The sequence below is a fragment of the Tauraco erythrolophus genome, chromosome 5 (genome assembly GCF_009769465.1).
Source record: "Tauraco erythrolophus isolate bTauEry1 chromosome 5, bTauEry1.pri, whole genome shotgun sequence".
NCBI classification, from domain to species: domain Eukaryota; kingdom Metazoa; phylum Chordata; class Aves; order Musophagiformes; family Musophagidae; genus Tauraco; species Tauraco erythrolophus.
Genome location: NC_141469.1, coordinates 52,733,447 through 52,752,009, shown reverse-complemented (window position 1 = coordinate 52,752,009; position 18,563 = coordinate 52,733,447). Strand labels below are relative to the sequence as shown.

The 18,563-nt window shown below is 39.0% G+C and overlaps 1 protein-coding gene across 1 annotated transcript; it reads left to right on the top strand.

Moving 5' to 3' along the window:
* Positions 1-562: 562 nt before the first annotated feature.
* Positions 563-17,024, top strand: LONRF1 (LON peptidase N-terminal domain and ring finger 1). The gene is made up of 12 exons (XM_086611588.1): positions 563-1,187; positions 5,952-6,070; positions 8,523-8,645; positions 9,261-9,407; positions 9,879-10,116; positions 10,202-10,292; positions 11,144-11,258; positions 11,848-11,969; positions 13,164-13,322; positions 13,431-13,593; positions 13,973-14,125; positions 15,758-17,024. Exons 1-12 carry the CDS (start codon positions 563-565, stop codon positions 15,914-15,916), a joined length of 2,214 nt encoding a protein of 737 aa, XP_086467714.1. The 3' UTR covers positions 15,917-17,024.
* The last annotated feature ends 1,539 nt before the right edge of the window (positions 17,025-18,563 follow it).

Here is an 18,563-nt window from a genome sequence, read left to right as displayed (position 1 = left end):
GGGAAGCGCGGCGGGAAGGCGGACGAGCAGCCGCCTACGAGGGGCACCAAGGGAACGGCGCTCCCCCGCCCACCCGCCCGGGCCCTCCCGCCCGGGGCCGAGCCCGAGCCGGACCCGGACCCGCCCCCTCCCCTGCCCGCTCCCCCCGCGTGACTCACTCCCCGGCCGCCCGGCGCCAGCCCCGCCCCCCGCGCCGTCACGGCGCGCGTGGAGCGGTGTTTTGTAACCTCCTTCCATCTTGCGCCCGCCGCCAATGGCCGGCCCGCGCGGTGGTCAGCTGACGTCGCGTTTTATGTAAGCCGGCGGGTCGAGGGCGCGCGGCGGAGAGGTTTGAAAGGGGGGCAGCGCCGGGCGCGCGCCGCCGCCTCGGAGGGCGGGGGACCGTGGCCCCGGGCCGCGCGCGCAGAGGCGCGCACGTGACCCTCCCCCCTTCCCCCCCGCGAGGGTGTCTCGCTTCCTCCTCCCCGCGCCGCCAGCGCCTCAGCGTCGTGCGCGGAGCCGAGCCGAGCCCGGCGGCCGGAGCGGCAGCGCCACACCCCCCCGTGCCGGAGCCGGGCAGCCGATGGCGTTCTCTCCCGTGGCTGTGGGCTCGGAGGTGTCGCCGGAGCCAGGCGGCAGCGGGAGCCTAGGCGAGGAAGCGGATGCAGAGCGGGAGCCGCTGCCGCGGCTGGGCGAGAGGCTGGTGCCCGGGAGCCGCCTGAAGGAAGTGGTGGGCGCGTCCTTGGCGTCGCTGTGCCTCGGCCCCCTCGCCGGACCTCAGCGCCTCGGGACCCTCGTGGAGTGCCTGGTGCTGAACTACCGCCTGCGGCAGGGGCTGGGCTGGAGCCGGGACCGCGGGGCCGCGGCGGAGGGCGGGGGCGCGGCCGAGGGGCCGCTGCGCTGCTGCGGCTGCGGCAGGTTCCTGGGAGAGCCGGTCACCGTCCCGTGCGGGCACACCTACTGCCGCCGCTGTCTCCGGAGGGAGCTGCGGGCCCGCTGCCGCCGCTGCCGGGACCGGCTGCTGCCGGCGGGGGGCACCAGCACGGCCGCTGCCCCGCTCCGGACCAGCGTCGTCCTCAACCAGCTGGCGGAGAAGTGGTTCCCGGGCGAGTGCGAGCGGGCGAGGACCGGGAGCCGGCTGGAGGAGCTGCTGGCCCAGGGCCGCTTCCGAGAGGCTCTGGGCGCCGCCAGCCAGGCTCTGCGAGCAGGTAAGGATTGTGGGGAGCAGGCTCTATCTCCGCCTGGTCCCGCGGGCTCCCTCCTCGCCCCCTGCCCTCGTCCCGGCGGGAGCGTGGCGGGCTGGTAGCAAAGCACGGCAGGCTGAGGGGACTGGAAGTGTGGCGGAGTAGGTGGGTGTGCGTTTCCTCTTCCTGCCCTTCAGTCCCGCTTCGCTACTGCTGAGGCCGTCAGTAGTCGAAATGGACCGATAAGGAACGTCTGAAGTTTTCTCGAGTTTGCTGAGGGGATTCAAGGAACCTCCCTATAGTCGGGTGGAGCTGAAGGACCGATTGCGGGACGCTCAGCTGTTTGGTCCTCAGTTGAGTGTTGCGCCTGGTAGTGGGGTACCCTTCAGAGGCGTGGAGGAGCGTCCAACATGGGCTTCTTCATGTCTTTTTCTTTTTTCCCCCCTTACGTGCTTTCGTGGGACTTGTTTACAGAAGAGTTCGTGAGCTTAGTTTTGTTTTGTACCTGGTAATCGCCGTGCATGGACGAGAGGAATTCTGTTGCTGTATTTAACCTTGTTTCCTGAGAGAGACCTATTTTCACAGTCTTAAGTGTCACCAAGACAATTCCCAGCAGGCCGGGCCCAGTTGCATAAGCCGACAAGCATGGAGGGGGACAGGTTGTGTAATGGCAGTGACATCATAGGTGGGTGTGGTTGAAGTTTTATAATATAGTGTTGAGAGAGGGTGCAAAGACGGAAGGTAGAGGTACGGGTTTTAGACTCTCCTACATTGATCGCAAGCAATGTGTCTGGTACTATGAACACTTGAGATACGGTCAATTTTTCAGAGTTTAGTCTTTGTAGAGGGAGTCAAATTCGTGTGATCTAGTGACAGATTCCTTTGTTGGTTTTATTTGACTATGGATTTTAACTCCTGGTGACCTGTGGAGTTCCATTTTCATTTGTGCCATTTTATTTCTGTTTAGAAATTTAGGAATTAGTAGTTTTTGCGGAATAAGCGTTATTATGTCTGTACAGTTGTCTGCAGCGGAGAAGAAACAAAAGCTTGCATAGGTCTAATCCTTTCAGTCTGTTCTGGGGAGATACGTTACATCTAGTTCCAGAATAAACTGTTTCAATGTAGGTGAGATTAAATCTCAGATATATTTTGTATGCCTTTTGGCAACCTAATTTAAAGAGGTTCGGTTGGGGCCTTAAATTCTACGTTATTTGCAAAGATGCTTCCAAAACGTAGGATATAGGATAAATGTGACCTGAGAAAGTGGCTGATCTATTTTAAATTTTGGAACTGAAAGAAACAGACTTTTCTTTATGTATTCTGAAGTAAAGCATTGATTCATACAGGTCACAAAGAAACGGAGTTAAAATTCAGTGGCCTTCATGGCACAAACTGATGAATCCGTTATTGATCACAAATGTTTACAGGGGTCCTGTTTCATGTTTCAAGATTGCTTTGAAAGAATAAAAGAGAAAATTAATTCTATAGACTGTAGTTAATCTTTCTTCTATGGATTTAGCAATACCATTTAGTTATCTGTGGGGAAAGAATTTTTATTTATATTTTTGTGAAGCTACATCTTCAATTTTGGATTTAAAATGGGTTTAAAGTTTGAGAATAGTTACCAGCTGTGATGCTTATCCAAAATTTTATTATTCAAATTCAGTACATGTGCTAGAAGCTCAGTTTAAGATTCTTTGTACAACTATTTCCTGTGTCTCCAGTCCTGAGAACTATCAATATTCCAAGTATTCTGTTAAATATAATAAAGAACTTAATGAATCAGAATGCAGACCTACATTAAATGTGGATTTAGAGCTGAGGGCTCACAATTACAAATTGAAGGTGATTTCAGGCCAATAGAGAACTAATTAATAGCTGCTGGTACACTTTCTATCTTCCTCCAGAACGTGGATCTTGACAACACTTAGAGGTGGAAAAGACACAGCATAAGAAATGTATTCATGTTTAAAATCATTCATGTTCCGTTTCAGTGTTTCCTTACTGCTAGTTCATCTCTGTTTCTTTTTAATGCAGATAGTTAAAGAAATGTGATAAGCATAAATCTGATTTCCTATATAAGGCATTGCCACTAAACCTTTATTCAAATGGTATCTTTTCATAACCACTTTACGTTTCTTGGAACGTCTGAAAGAAGTATTTGCCATGGAGCAAAAGTGACTTCTGAAAAATATGAGGAATGTTAACATTCATATAGTTAATATATTCCTTGCAGGAGTTGAAATGAAATAGTTTAGTTAAAGGAAGTTTATTGGATTAAAATCCAAGTGCAGCTTGTCTTTAATCAAGTATCCTGAAACACACAGCTAATAGGCTTGAGTTTGGTCTGAAGCAGAGAGTCACGCCTGCTGGAGTGGGCCTCAGGAGATCTGTTGACCAATCATTCTCCTGTTCAAAGAAGAATAAACACTGAGTTCAGAGCGGTTTGCTTAAGGTTTTGTCCAGCTGCATCATGAAAACCTACAAGAATGGAGATTCCACAACCTCTCTGGGCAACTTGCTCAAAGATTAATTATCCTCATAGTGAAAAGTTTTCTTCTTATTTCAAGTCTGAACTGCCCTTGTTTTGGTTTAAAACCATTGTCTCTTGTTTTTTCCTCCGTGCACTTCAGTAAACAGTCTTTTAGGTAGCCTCCTCTTGGATTCTGGAAGGCTGTTTAGCTATCCCAAAGTCTTCAGGAATCATTTTCCACAAAACCAGCCCAGTTCTCTCAGCTGCTTCTCAGGAGTCATGTGTTCCAACCCCTGACTGTTGGGATGACCCTATAGTACTGTATTAATAAATACTGTGTCCTCAAGTTTTTCTGCATAGTGGTTGTGATGTGCATGCCTTTTATTTTGAAGAATTTGGTATATTTTTAAGAATGATATCAAAAGCATGCAGGAACAGGCCAGATCTTTTGGTCTTGCAAATATTTAGACTGAGTTTGTTAGATGTATTTGATCATTCATTGGCAGTGTTTGTTTGCATTCAGAAGCAGAGTTGGGTCCCAGTTAAACTCCTTGGTTTAGCCCTTTGTTTTGTACCAGTTCAATTGGAACCATGCTTTTCTCTTTGAAAAAGAAATGGACAAAATGTCAACCTGCTGTAGACTTGAACTCACGTTTTTATCTTCAAACTACCCCTCACCCTCCTCCAGAAAAGAAGGCTCAGGGTTGCTCAGGTCATCTTCTACACTTGAAAGTCTGAAAAAGACCAGCTCCCTCTGATTATGTGTGAATAGGTAGCTTATCAGAGAACAAAGACCCACACTTGCTGCTACCTCTGAGGAAAAGAATGCGGCTTTATGCTAACTCTGCTGGACACCAAAGAGTCAAATACAACAGAAGAAACGGTCTGAAGAGTCTGATCTGAGCTCCTGCCTCACTAGGCTGTAACAGTCACAAAAGACAAAGCCACAGGAAAGCAGGATTCAGAGCTCTGCTTGCAGAATTACATGTTTGAGTTAGACAAAGACTATTTCCCTGACTTCTGTTAATACAAACATCTTATTACATTTAAAATCAAATAAAAACCAAACAAACCAGGTTTGGAAATATATGTGTTTGAAGGGAAACTGTCTAACTTGAAAGGCAAATAAGAAAGACACTTTAGTTTCAGCTGTGAAATATTTTGTCAGTTTCGATTTTCTTAACCTTTTCTTTTCCATTAAGGTCTTTTTACATGTAACATAAAAAAGCAATATGTTGGAGTACATGGGAACATTGACCAGTCTGGCTTTTAAATGTAAAACAAGCTAATGTTGGAAATGATGAAAATTTAAACTAGACATTTAGAATAGACTAAGGTAGAATATCAAATTGAAATGATTCCCTCCCAATAAAATTTTGTTGAAACAAACTTAAAGAACTATTTGATTTTAGTGTCATTTACAGTAGATCAGTGTTAGACTTATCTCATTCAAGAAAACACACAGGTGTATTTTAAAAAAAGTCAAGTACAAAGCAGTGTGCTGGCATTTTTTCCAAGCAACAGCTGCAGTTAGTGGTATTCTGAAAACCATAGGTTTTGTGGCTTGGAGATGGGCGTGGTTCCCATTTAGAGACTGCCTTTACATTTGTGCAAAATGCTACCTGTTGGACAGGAGAACTTACCTTTACTGAACGAATGTTTTCCCATTGTAGAAGGTTCACTAGTACAACTCCTTATGTAACAGGGCTGCCAGCTGGTGTTAAAGGCTTTCTGGTATTGGCTATCGCTTTTCAGACCTTCGTGGTAAGGGCTACTTCTGGTACTTAACAAATGGAAACCATTGTGAAAGTGGCATCTGTATCTCCAGCCATAGTTGGAAGGGGTCAGGCAGTATAAAAACAAATGACAGTCTAAAGACAAACTTCAACGTTTGAAAGCAAACTTTGTAATACTTAGACTTTTTAATAAAATTGTGGTGAATTCCCAGATTTCTGTGATTTTGAATGGATACACTGAAAAGCTAAAGTCTTAGTCCTCAGTTTTTGTTTTCACAGCAGCACTGAGCAATGCCTTATTCTGTCAGCTTCGATGTTAGATCTTTTAAAATATTTTTTCTTGTTGCTGCAAGATACATCAGAGGGTCTAAAATTTGATCTTTAGCTTGAAAGACATGAGCCTGGAATCACTGCTCCTTTTATTACCCAAACATTGGGGTGTGGGGGAGAAAGTACTGCAGTAATTTTGAAAGTATGGTACAAAAAAGTGTGGTTATGACGTATCACTATGAAAACATAGCTAATTAAAAATTAAAAATTTCTGATTTACTAAAAATGTTACTCATTTTTTGTCTTCAGATTCCAGTGACTTGATGCTAAGAATTTACAGAGCTGAGTCGTATGTTGGCCTCCAAGAATATAAAACAGCCATAGAAGATTTAAATTTTGTTATTTCTAAAATGCCAAATTGGCCAGAGGTGAGTTGATATCTACTCTTTGTTTTTCAAAATCTGTGTTTATCTTAAAATTAATGAATTCTAAATTATGCTTGCATCAAGTTAAGAATCTAGGTCAGCTACCTTAAACGTTATGTTGTAAGACATGCAAAATGCTAAAAGGTATCTTAAAATAATTACTTACGTGAGACAGGCTACTGATGAGTACGGCAGGTTAGTGTTGATTGACGAATCTACTTGGAACTGTTAATTTAGCCTTCATCAGAAACTTCAGGTGTTTTTATTTTGTGTCACAACATGAGATGGTGTCTTTGGATGTTAAGGGTTAAGTGCAATAGAACTAACTTTTTGGGAAGTATTATGAAGCGTTTTAGTGCTGTCTGTAGTTACTTGTTATTGATACTTTCTTTGTAAGAACATTTTAATGTGTTCTCTTAAGAAAAGTTATTAAATATTTACAAACTTAACTTCAACTTAATGTTATCGGGCTGAATGGTTAGCTGAAACTGTGCAGCCAGCTTTAATTGCTCGAAAGCAGAACTTCTGAGGCCCATACATTTGGTAGGTTGATGTAATTGAGGTTTAAAATTTCTTAGTCTATGTACAAGTTAGCCCTTTTAAAGCTCTGCACTTCCCTGGAGTGTTTATACTTTGTATTTCCCAGAGTCAGAGCATTTTAAGCATTTTTTGTTCCTTGAGAATATCACATGAGATGAACGAGCACTTCTGTCAGTCAGGACTAGAATTCTTGGCTCTGTGTTAAGTCAACATTTCTCTCGTATTTTTTGAGTCTTATTGGTAAAACAGTTTGCTGTATAAATAGGACAACACAGCTTTCTTTTCCAAAAGCTAACAAAAAGTCAAAATATATTTAGCACAAGCAATGAATTCTTTTGCAATAGTATTGGCTAAAAAAACGGTAAGCATGCGTTTGGGGCCTTTTTTAGTGGCTCCAATACTTGGAGTTGGGATGGCTTATGGTGATGTAACCTGTAACAGCTGGAGTTTGGGGTTTGTTTTGTTTATTTGTTAATTTTCATTAAGAGAAGGACACTGCTGTTTTAGCTTGGAAAGGTTTTCTTTGAAAAGCCCAGAGAAACTCAGTGGGAACTGGGCTTTGCAAATAGTCTAGGCAGCTGGGAAGTCACTGGCCTTCAGAACTGTAAGATTCTGTATCGCAGCACTGTCTAAACTCTGAGCGCAGCAGGAGCAGCAAGATCTTGCTGCACAAGGGGAGATGACTACTGCTGCCTTGATCTCTCCTGTGTTCAGCAGTTCCATGGCTGCTGCAAATTAAGAGAGCATCCTGCTTTTCTCCTCAGCATTGGTAGTACTGCCTACTTTTATTTTTTTTTCCCATGTTTGGAAAGAAACCTCACTTCACTTAACTTGAGATTGATTTGATGGATTTCTGTAACAATTATCTTTAAAATAAACTCTCTGTAAGAGAAGGATCGAGATACATCTTAATGAATCTTCCCAGATCCATCAAAGATGATGCATACCCTAGCAGCCTTGTTTAACAGCCTCTACTGTTAATACTGGCAGTTGCTGTGTAGAAACAACGCTTCAGGATTGTTTTTGTTTGGTTGGTTTTGTTCTTTTTTTTTTTCTAAATTCCATTTTCTTGCCCATTATCTGAAGTCTCATATACAACTAGATGTTGTTTTATCTAACTTTTTAGATAACTGTTGGTTTTATCTAACTTGTATTTATATTACTGCAAATGCAACTTTTTAACATTGAGATAAGATGGATAAGGGAATTCTTAGTTCCAATTTCATATAGGTAGATTCAGCAATATGCAGTAGTCTTTTCTCTCTCCCTTTTTCTTCCTCTCAGAGAAAAGAGTAAACAGATTATTTTTTTTTCCCTAGCTGCTGTCTAGCATTCAAGAATAAAATAGAGTTGGAGGAAGCAATTCCAACAGCGCATTGTTTTATATTAAGAATATATATTAAGATGTATGTAAGGGATGCATGGTTGTTTGGATTGCTTTGTTTGTAGTTACTCTTCTCCTGCAGGCTGGAACTGTAAGGCTTTTAATGAAACAGGGAGCGAAAAGGATATCCTGTAAGCTGTTCTATGAGATTATGTATTAATTTGCATTGCATGTCCCTCTTCTTCCTCTGGAAAGGCTGAGAGAAGGGGAAAATTAAGGCCCTTTGCAAGTTCAGCACCAGTCTGGTTTTTAACCCCTTGTGTAACCTAAAACAAAATAACTGGAGGGAAACTAACACCAGTCATGACTCTCTTCAAACACTGTAGGGGATGTATGTTAGACAGGACATATAAATCATCCACACTGTGCACAGCTGAAGTTTATTGAAAAGGTACATTCTTTTTGTCATGGAGGATTCTAATTCTGTTGTAATGCCTGTAAAATGAATACTGCAGTTCATTTCTGCAGTATGCAGAGAGTATGCAGTTCTACATACTCTCTAGAAGTATCTTCATGGTATCTATTTTTCAGGTCTACTTCCGAAAAGGAAAAGCGCTGCAAGACTCTGGTTTTGTAGGTGATGCCTTACAACTGTTTCTACAGTGCTTAGCCCTTGATGAGGACTTTCTTCCAGCCAAGCTAGAAGTAGAAAGGGTAATTTTATTTATGAAACTGGATTACTATCTCTGACTTGATTCCTTTATAAAGCTCTCATTATGGTAGACTTTGAGCATCTAAAACTCTTCAGTGCATACAGAGAAGGTTCAGGTGGCAGATCAGTTCCTTTCAAGATACATCATACCACATTGAAGAGATAGTCCTAATGTATGAGTTTTAAGTACGCTTTTCAAAGCACATATACTTTTGAAGTTACTAAATGGAAATCTAAAAAACTGGAAAGCAGGCAGCAAGTTAAATATTCTAAGTTGAACTCTTTTATTGTGCCCAGAGCACAACAGTTTTTCTTTGATAATAAAAATTTACATTGAAAAAACTGCGTGATATTGAATTGATAATGACTAACACTGTTTGAAGAGCTCACTCACTTGTAGTAGAAAAGATTTCTAGATAGATTTCTTTTTAGTAATATAGGTATGTAGGTTTCTAATTTTTATCAACTGTTCTTTCTCAGTTACTGCTTAAATAAAGCTGTATTTATGAGGATAATTTCATATAGTTAAAATTCTTATTTTTGGTATGTAGTTTTATAATAAAACTATGTCTAGATCCTCTTTCGTTATTATGAACATTTCGCTGTTTGTTTTCTAGACACTGTGTGATATGCTATCACCAGAGAAGTTAGGAGAGAGTCTGAAGGAATCTGCTTGGAATTCACCACATATTCGAAATAAACCTTTTATACTTGGTTCAGAGGTGACCGAGTCTTACTGCAATTTACAGCTTTGTCCTGAGCAGGTAACAAAAACTATAGGGTAACTTTTCTCTTTGGCTAATAAACAAACATCAGACTTTCTGATATCCTTATTTGTCATACTTGCTTTCCAACCTAAATGTCAGCTTTCTGTAATTGGCCAGATGAGAAGAAAATAGTAATTTGGGAGTAATGTATTTCAATTTGGAGTGTTAGACTCCTCATTCTAGTGAACTACTTATTAGAAAGTACTGTGATTTTATATTAGTGACTTCAAAATAAAGAGAAATACATTTTTTCCTTCTCCTTGAAGCAGATAAAGATTTTTGAATCTTCAAAATTTTTTTAGCAAAAATGCTAAGCAAATTTGAGTACTGTCTTGACTTACCAAATTTTTTTAGTTAGCTAATGAACTAACTGTGGGTATCAATTTGGCATATATATCTTTGCATGTTCACATCTTACATACTTAGATTTGTGTTCCTCTTTAAGTTCAGTTCATCTTACTATTACAGAGTTTAGGAGGATCAGAGGTACCAGAGCCTGTCAGTGGAAGCTTAAATCGTGCACGGTCTGCCCATGCTCTTAACTCAACAAGAGACCTTGCCAAGGAAGATGGCTTAAAGAGAGTGTCTTCTGAACCCCTTCTCTCTGGCGAAGAAAAAGGTGCTTTGTTGAAAAGAAAGCTTTCCTTTTCAGAACAGGATACAGTTGTATGTGAAGATGGAAGAAACAAACACAAAAAGCAAGGAGGTAAGCAGTCACTTGCTTTGAAATTTGAAGTATTTACTGTCTTCTGCCTTTCTTTGAGGGAGCGTTTTGTCTTGCTTTTCCTCAGAAAGTACAAAAAGGGACATGACACTGGCTTTTGGAGCGATTCCAGAGGATTTGATTGACGTATCTGATTTTGAATGCTCTCTGTGCATGAGGTAAGATTTCCTCCTTGATTCAATATTTCCACTATAGGTGCTTGGCCACGTATCTGTTACACATATAGGCTGAGGTACGTGTAGTTTGTGATGAGTTCTATTATAAGTCAAGGATTTTCAGCCTTCCTCTATCCCTGCAGTTAAATGCTTATTTAAATGTGTCACTTGCTATAGTGCCATATAATGCAAGATTATTTTAATCAAGCTGCCTTTTAAATTAAACTTTGCATTGTTAACGGATAGCCTAAAAATGTCAGGATCTTTTGTGGTTAAATGTTAGGGATTTTTTCAGTCAATGAAACTATTTAACTTGTTATTTTGGGAAAGCTAATGCTTAGAAGTATTGCCTGTGAACCTCATGTCTGTCTAGGAGATGTAGATACTTCAGAATGTTGGTCTACTTAAATGTAGCTGATGTATTTAAAAGCTCCTATTGAGTCATCTTGGTTTTCAGAATAAATACCTTAAAACATAACGGTGTATATTAAACTGTCCATAGTTATGCTGCTAGTATGTAATACTGCTATTAAAACAACTTAGGTCCTCAAAGAATTGCTTAATTTTGCGTGTTCAGAATCTCTAGTGAGATGAAAATCTTTGTACATTGAGATAAATATTTAGATATTTAGAGTGTTGAAATGTGTCCGAATTTGTCAGAAAACAAAAATGAGTGGTGTGCTGGTAAATGGAAACAAACTGCAGTATAGAGGAAAAAGTAGAATAAGGAGACATGGAATTAATGTTCTCTGCTATGTTATGATATAACTAGTCTAAAAGATATTGATCACTGACCTTTTTCCAGCAGAACATACACTCGCCGTGGTATCTAACTGTTAATAACTTTGTTTCAGGCTATTCTTTGAGCCAGTGACAACCCCTTGTGGACATACTTTTTGCAAAGGTTGCTTGGAACGGTGTTTAGACCATGCTCCCCAGTGTCCACTCTGTAAAGAGAGTTTAAAAGAGGTACTGTTTCTCAGTAGAGCTCACAAATACGAATATTATATAATTTTAAAGGCTGTTCCACTTAAACCCAACAACTTGGATTTGCTTGGGTTATGGATTGCTGCTAGAAAGAAAAAACTTGAGACAAACTTTGTCAATACAAGTTGATTAGGTTTGCCTCAGGTCTTAGAGGTTTTATGTTTCTTTGACCATCTACTTTTTTGGTGCCATTAAATCCTGAGTGTTTGTAAACTTTGGTAACTATTTGGTAAAACCTCTCTGTGATTTCTGTACGCTTTCCTTATTCGTATGGCTATATAACCTGGGAAGTCAATTCTGTCTCTGGTAAGCATAGAATTACAAACCGAGTTAGACATTTGAGTTGTTAGACACTAAGAGCTAAAATAGAGAATCTCACTTTCAAATATTACAATAACATTGCATTTAAGTAATGAAGCATAAAAGCTTCAGAGCTATAGATTTTCATGGGTTTAAATCTAACTTATGACACATTTCATATATCATGGCTTTAAATAAGCTGCATTTTCTCAAGTATTTTGTTAATGTATATGAAAATAAATACTAACATATTTTTAAAAATTGCTTACAGTACCTTGCAAGCAGAAAATACAGCATCACAGAACTGCTGGAGGAATTAATAATGAAATATTTGTCTGATGAATTATACGAAAGAAAAAGAATTCATGCTGAAGAAACTGCTGAACACTCAAAGTAAGCTTGCTGTCTTTTATCTAGAAAACTTCAGAGATAAGTACGGAAATCCTTTTTAGAGTGTTTTGTCATTTTTGTGATTATTAATAATGGCATATGGATGCAAGAAGGAGTAAAAAGGTATGTTAATTTGGTGACTTAAATGTGTATTTTGGAAAATAAACGATTTTTTAACTACTGTGGAAATAAAAAATAAATCACACTTTGATAGTAGCAATATGAGACTCTTAAGTCCTCTACAAAGTACGTTTGCCTTTCTGTTTCCTCTTTCTGTGTGCGCTGTCATGGAGTTTCAGGTTTAGATTTACTGTTCTTAATGGAATTGTCCTCTTGAGTTGACTGCAGAGTCTCAGATGCTTGAATTTCTTTCAAAGCAGTTCATGATAGACATTAATTGTATAAAGATAGATGTGATGAAAAGAAATTGTTGAGATTTTTTTGTAATCTTAATGTTTATCTCTAGTACAGTTCTTCGGATATATATAAAGCATCGTGTATTGTAGATATGAAGGTTGGAAAACTCTTTAAAACCATAGCTTATGCAACATATGTAACTGAATCCATACGTTAGAATCATGTTTTGTAGTCTGAGAGGTATTAAAATTAAATACCTGGTAATGTTTTAATGCTAACTTGCTATATCAACTGTAGACACTTGATAAAATAGCATGAAAAAATATTTTGTTTTTGAGTTAGGCCTGCTGAGGCAGATTGCAAGGTAAAAATTACACTCTGGGTTGCATCTTGTCATCTGGAGTCCATCACTGAAAAAAATCTGAATGGTGACCAACCAACTATGTAGTTACTGCTACATCCTCTTAGTTCCAGGAAAACTGTGACTCTGAGGGCATAATGGCTTCTATGGCTCAAACTACATCAAAAAGGAAAAAAATAACAAACGCTTTTGTCCCTATAGCAAAACCCTTCATTCCCTGACTAGATACTTGCTGAGTAGGTAACCATAAGATTTACCGTCCAGTACATATTCAAATCAGTGCATAAGTATTCAGTCACTGTTACTAGTATGTGGTTTTATTGTTTATGACAGTTATTACAATGCGCTTGTTATTAAACTTTGAAAAGAGAGCTTTATGACTTCAAATATAGCAAACATACTGAAAAAAATGTATTGTCTTGGCATAGTTCAGTGATTAGATTTTTAAGCCACATATTTCTTTTGATGTTCTCTTGAAGCTTGACCAAGAATGTTCCAATGTTTGTTTGCACTATGGCATATCCTACTGTGCCTTGCCCTTTACATGTGTTTGAGCCAAGATACCGACTAATGATTCGCAGAAGTATGGAAACTGGGACTAAACAGTTTGGGATGTGTATAAGTGATTCTCAAAATGGGTAGGTTTACATCCTAATTCTAAGCTTCTCATCTCTTACGTCTTTTTATTTTAATTACAAAAAGTGGCCTTTCAGAAGTGTACAGTAATGACAAGGTCTCTCTTTAAGTTTTGCAGATTATGGATGCATGCTGCAAATTAGGAACGTTCATTTTCTACCTGATGGACGGTCTGTTGTTGATACAGTTGGTGGAAAGAGATTTAGAGTTTTACGGAGAGGGATGAAAGATGGTTATTGCACTGCAGACATCGAATATTTAGAAGATATTAAGGTATCTAGAATGCTGTCTAAATACTTAGTAGTATTAATATCTCAGGACTTTTGCTTGATTTGTTCTTGAAAGCTCTGTTTCAAAGTTTTAGGTCACTAGACTACTGGAAAATTCAGTGCCAGCACATGGAAGAAATGAAAGCTAGCTTAATTTTTTTGTTATAAAACAACAAAGAAATGCTGTGTCTTTTGTTTGAACAATAGTTAGAAACTGTAACCTTTTAAAGTATCACAAGACTTCTTTACTCTTCAGTCATTAGCAATCAAGGTTTAAGAGAATGCAAAAAATGTATCTAAATGTAGTTGAAATTGAATGTCCTTTAATTTTAGCTTGAACACCTTGTTTATCTCTTGATATTTTCATAACATTCCTCCTACAGGTTGCTGATGAAGAAGAACTAAAGAAACTGAGAGAACTTCACAATTTTGTTTACAATCAGGCCTGCAATTGGTTCCAAAACTTAAGAAACAAATTTCGCACTCAAATTCTTCAGCACTTTGGGCCAATGCCTGACAGGGAGGAAAATATACAGGTAAGACATCATTTAACATCAATCATTAGTTGCTTATTTCTAAAGATAAAAATACTGTTAACAACTGCTAAATGTTAAAAGAAAAAAAAAGACTTTTTTCCCAACTTTGAAGGCAATAAGGCTTGCATCTTGTTTATCTTATGACGAGCAAGAAAAGGCAATTCTCTTGCTGTTCAAGAGTTTTTGCAGGAAAAGATGATATGCTGCTGTGGAGATGAAACTAGTAAACTTAGAGCACTTTAAGTTCCAGCAGCATTTTAAGTTATTGGCTTGTGTAAAGCTTTTAGAATTCAAATAAAAAACCCCTGTATTTTCTTCCCCACGACACGTACAGGCAGTAATCTTTGGCAAAGAAGTAATCACAAAACACTTTCCTCCTTTCTGAGCTAGTGCCATAAACTGCTGCAGCTGCTAGGATTTGAAAAATGTTTCTTAAGAAACTAGCTGCAGCAATCTATTTTAATGGTTGTTATAAACAATTAATGAAGGTTGGTGAGATCCTGAGAGAGTGCAGGCTGGAGAAAAGTAACATTTAAAATTGCATAAAATTTGGCTTCCAAAGAAGATTTATATATGAAGTAGAATCTTATGAAAGCCTGTCTCTTGCTCATCTGCTACATACTTTTATGAGACTATATTAACCAATCTGGGAGGACTGTAGATGCTGTAGAGGCCAGTGCATGAATTCAGAACTGATTTTAAAACAATTTAATAAATAATAATAATAAGTTTAATAAATAAATAAATAAACCACACCAAAAAAAACCACACAAAACAAAAAAACTCAGCAAACAACAAAACCAACAACAAATCTAAACCAACATACTAGGAAAGAGAAATAAGTGTGCAAAACCAGTACAACTAGCAGGGCAGCCATACTGTGGGTATGTACCTGAGATTTATATTATAACACAATTGTCAACTGTGTGATACAGATGAAAGGGAGGAAGTGTCATCCTGGAGTCTAGCACTTACCAGTAATATTTTTGCAAGTTGTTTGACATAATTAATCTTCTCTGCAGTGATATGACCTCTGTTGACGAGTATTGTATCCACTTCTGGGCATGACATCTAAGGCTCGGTGTAGAGAATTGAATCAAGTACTGGAAAAAGTTAGATAGTGTGTTTTACCAACTTAAAAGAAACTGATTAAGTAGTACTGCTCTGTCTAGGAGGTAATGAGGAGGGAGTGGAATTTGGAGGTGATAGAGGAGTCCTTCAGATACAACAGAGACAATTGTAATGAAAATGTTAGGCTTCAAGAATATTCAAGCCTCAAGGATAGCATGACAGGTAAAAGATTTAGTTTTTATCAGGGAGGTTTGTTATCCGGTGACTGTCCTATACTTAGCCATTCTTTTCCCAAGAAAGCTCTGAGCTTCCTTTGTTGTCTTAAAAATAATTGCTTATCAAAATCAAGCTTAGTTTAAGTGTACTTAGTTTGGCTTCTTGGTGAGGGATCAGAAGGAATCCCTTTCGAACCCTTCTGATGTTTTGGATCTGGAATTCTCTAGTTAGTATCCAACTTTAAACTAGCCTTTGTCGCTGACGACTTTTGTCTTTTTAATGTCTTCATGTTAGGCAACTGTACTAAATTGGTTATGAGTAACCAAATCTATCTTTTATTTTTAGGCAATGCCCAATGGTCCTGCTTGGTGTTGGTGGCTTCTAGCTGTTCTCCCAGTAGACCCCAGATATCAGCTGTCAGTTCTCTCCATGATGTCTTTGAAAGACCGTCTGATAAAAATCCAACATATACTCACGTATTTTTCTAGAGACCAGTCCAAGTGACTAACCGCCTGGGTCTTCCTGAAAAGTTACTCTGTTCTGGTTGTAGTAGCAGCTGGAATTTTTGCTGCCTTTGCACATCTAGCACTGGTTTGAGAAGTGTAATGGAACTGCTTTTTCTCTCTCCTCCCTACCGTCCTGACTTCCTGAACCACATGGTTCTTTGAATGCACACTTTCCTCAACTTTGAGAGAAGACCACTGAAGATTGCACAAAGTCAATCCAGCTAGATACGTTTTTCACGTTATCTACATTACAATTTGCACTATGTAGAAGAGAACGTTTTTTGAGACTTGACAATTTTAGCCACTGGCTTTTTAAAGCTGTGGGAAGTGCAGGACTTAAGGCTGACAGTCCAAGTTTACAACATTGAGGAGGTATTAAAGGTTTTGCAAATGTTTGCCTCATACAACTGTTCTTTTGCTGTTTGCACAAATATTTGAAATATAGTATTGAATGTCACTGTTGGATATTACTACTTTTGTTGAATTATTTTGACCATAAATATGGCACAGATTTTTAAGTTATCTTGTAAATGTATGCATCACAAAACAGGTGACATTATGAACTGTATGCTGAACTGAGAGCCAATTTTAAGGAACAAATGCAAAAAAAAAAGGTACTTCTGTCTAAAAATACTTAAACTGTGAATATGGTTTACATACCTAGGCCTGTATATGTTAAAGAGGAAACTGAAAACTAAATACTAGTACCAGTTACATTTCTACTGGGCTTTTCAGGCTGGCTGTTCTTCCAGAGCACACACTTAGTTTATAGAGCTTAGAAGAAGAAATCTTAAAGTGTGCGTGTGTGTGTTGGGGATTGTGCATCCAGGATTTAAAAGCTTAAAGTTTTATTTGAACTTTTTAAGTTGGTGCAAATGTGAGTTCTATGCCTTATTCATATCAATAGTAGAGCACACTGCAGTGGCAAGGTTAGCATCATGCTGCCAATAGGTACTTTTTGTAATTAAAGGTTTGCATTTTTGTGAATATGTCTGATACTGGCTTTCTTGTATGTAAATCATTTGTAAAATATTTCTTAAATCTTGCTTTTGCTAATATATTTAATTTTCAATAAAAGCTGAAAGTTTGTAATATTTTTAACTTTATCAGAAACTAAAAATCTCTTTCATTTTCCATATGCTTCTATTCTGGGATCTTAAGTAAATCCAGAAGCAGCTGTTTAACCTACATCAAGGTTGTGGGCGCTTCGTGATGTAATTGGTAGGTACATAATCTGTTTCTGATTATAGTTCCTGTCTCACACTGATTATTGGTCAGACAAGTTTTTTGCTGGTGCCCTGCTTTAGTATCTTTTTTTTTTTTTTAATTAAGGTGGTTTCAGGTATGGAGTTTGCATTTCACAAAACTTGAAAGTTGTGGGAAGCTATTCTTGAGGAACACTAAGGTATTTCACAGACTTGCTAATCAGATGCTTTCACCTTTTCTCTTTAAGTTTAAGGCTTGAGGTATTGCAGGCAACCAAAATCTTCTGGACCATTTTTAATGTGGGCTTCTAGCTGAGTAAATTTCTCCTTTATTGTATGACTGAAGTCCTAGATTGATATTTTGAAAGCTTTGTTTGCATAATAAGAGAAGAAAGGGGATCCTTTATTTCTCCACTTCAGTATGCTACAACCTTAGAAACCTCATCTTTGTATCACCATCATCATCTTAAGAATGCAGGTGATGTTTTTTTTTTTTTCTTGACAGCAAAAAGTCCCTGTAGCCAGGCTTGAAATACCCAAATAATCTAGTAATTTTTTTGTTTTGTTTTGTTTTGCCAAGAGCTTTGATTTTGAAATTGAGGAGTCCTTCGTCTGCTGGAAGATGTGGCTTCTAGGTGTTTTTATACCTTCTCATGACTTTTTAATAAAATAAAAATTCAGATAAAGTCTGAAAGACAGTGAAAGGCTTGCACTGTCCTGTGCATATAGAAGTTCTACTTCTGGAATTGTAAACCACGTTAAGAGAAAACTTGATTAAAAAGAAACAGCAACAACAAAAACAGCAGTTACTGTGATTAACACATGCTGTATTAAGACTGATCATAAGTACTACTCTTCAGTAACTATTCCACACACATGATCATAGTAGGTGTGGTTGGGAATGATATGAAGCTGAGAATGGGAAGGAAAGATTTTTAAGAGGATTTTTTTCAAGTGATTGTTTTGTGGACCAGACTTTGTTGCTTTGTGTGGTTAGAATGAGGCAGAACAAACTCGCCTGAATATTAGCATAGACCTTTCAGTAAAACATCTTGGAGAGATGCCATGCTGTACTTTGTAAATCATGCTTGGAATTTGGGGAGTACTTCCTTGTTCTTTTTTTTAAATTTTTTTTTTGTCCCCTCATGTCACACAACAAGGTTTCTTTAAATATCGGATGATAAAATAGCAACAGACTAAGGACTAAGTTTGATCAACTCCATTTTAATAATATAAGTTGACAATCGATGGAATTGAGCCTGAGTGGAATGTAAGCAATCTAAGCATGAGCAAAAGGGAAAAGGAGGAAGCTCACTTGCTGTGTAGGCAAGGTACAACACCGCGAATGATTAGTCTTACCTGCTGGTGAGCAACAGTCAGGGAAATTGGCAACCTCTCATGTTCTCTGTCACGACATAAGGACATCTTCACCGGGCAGCA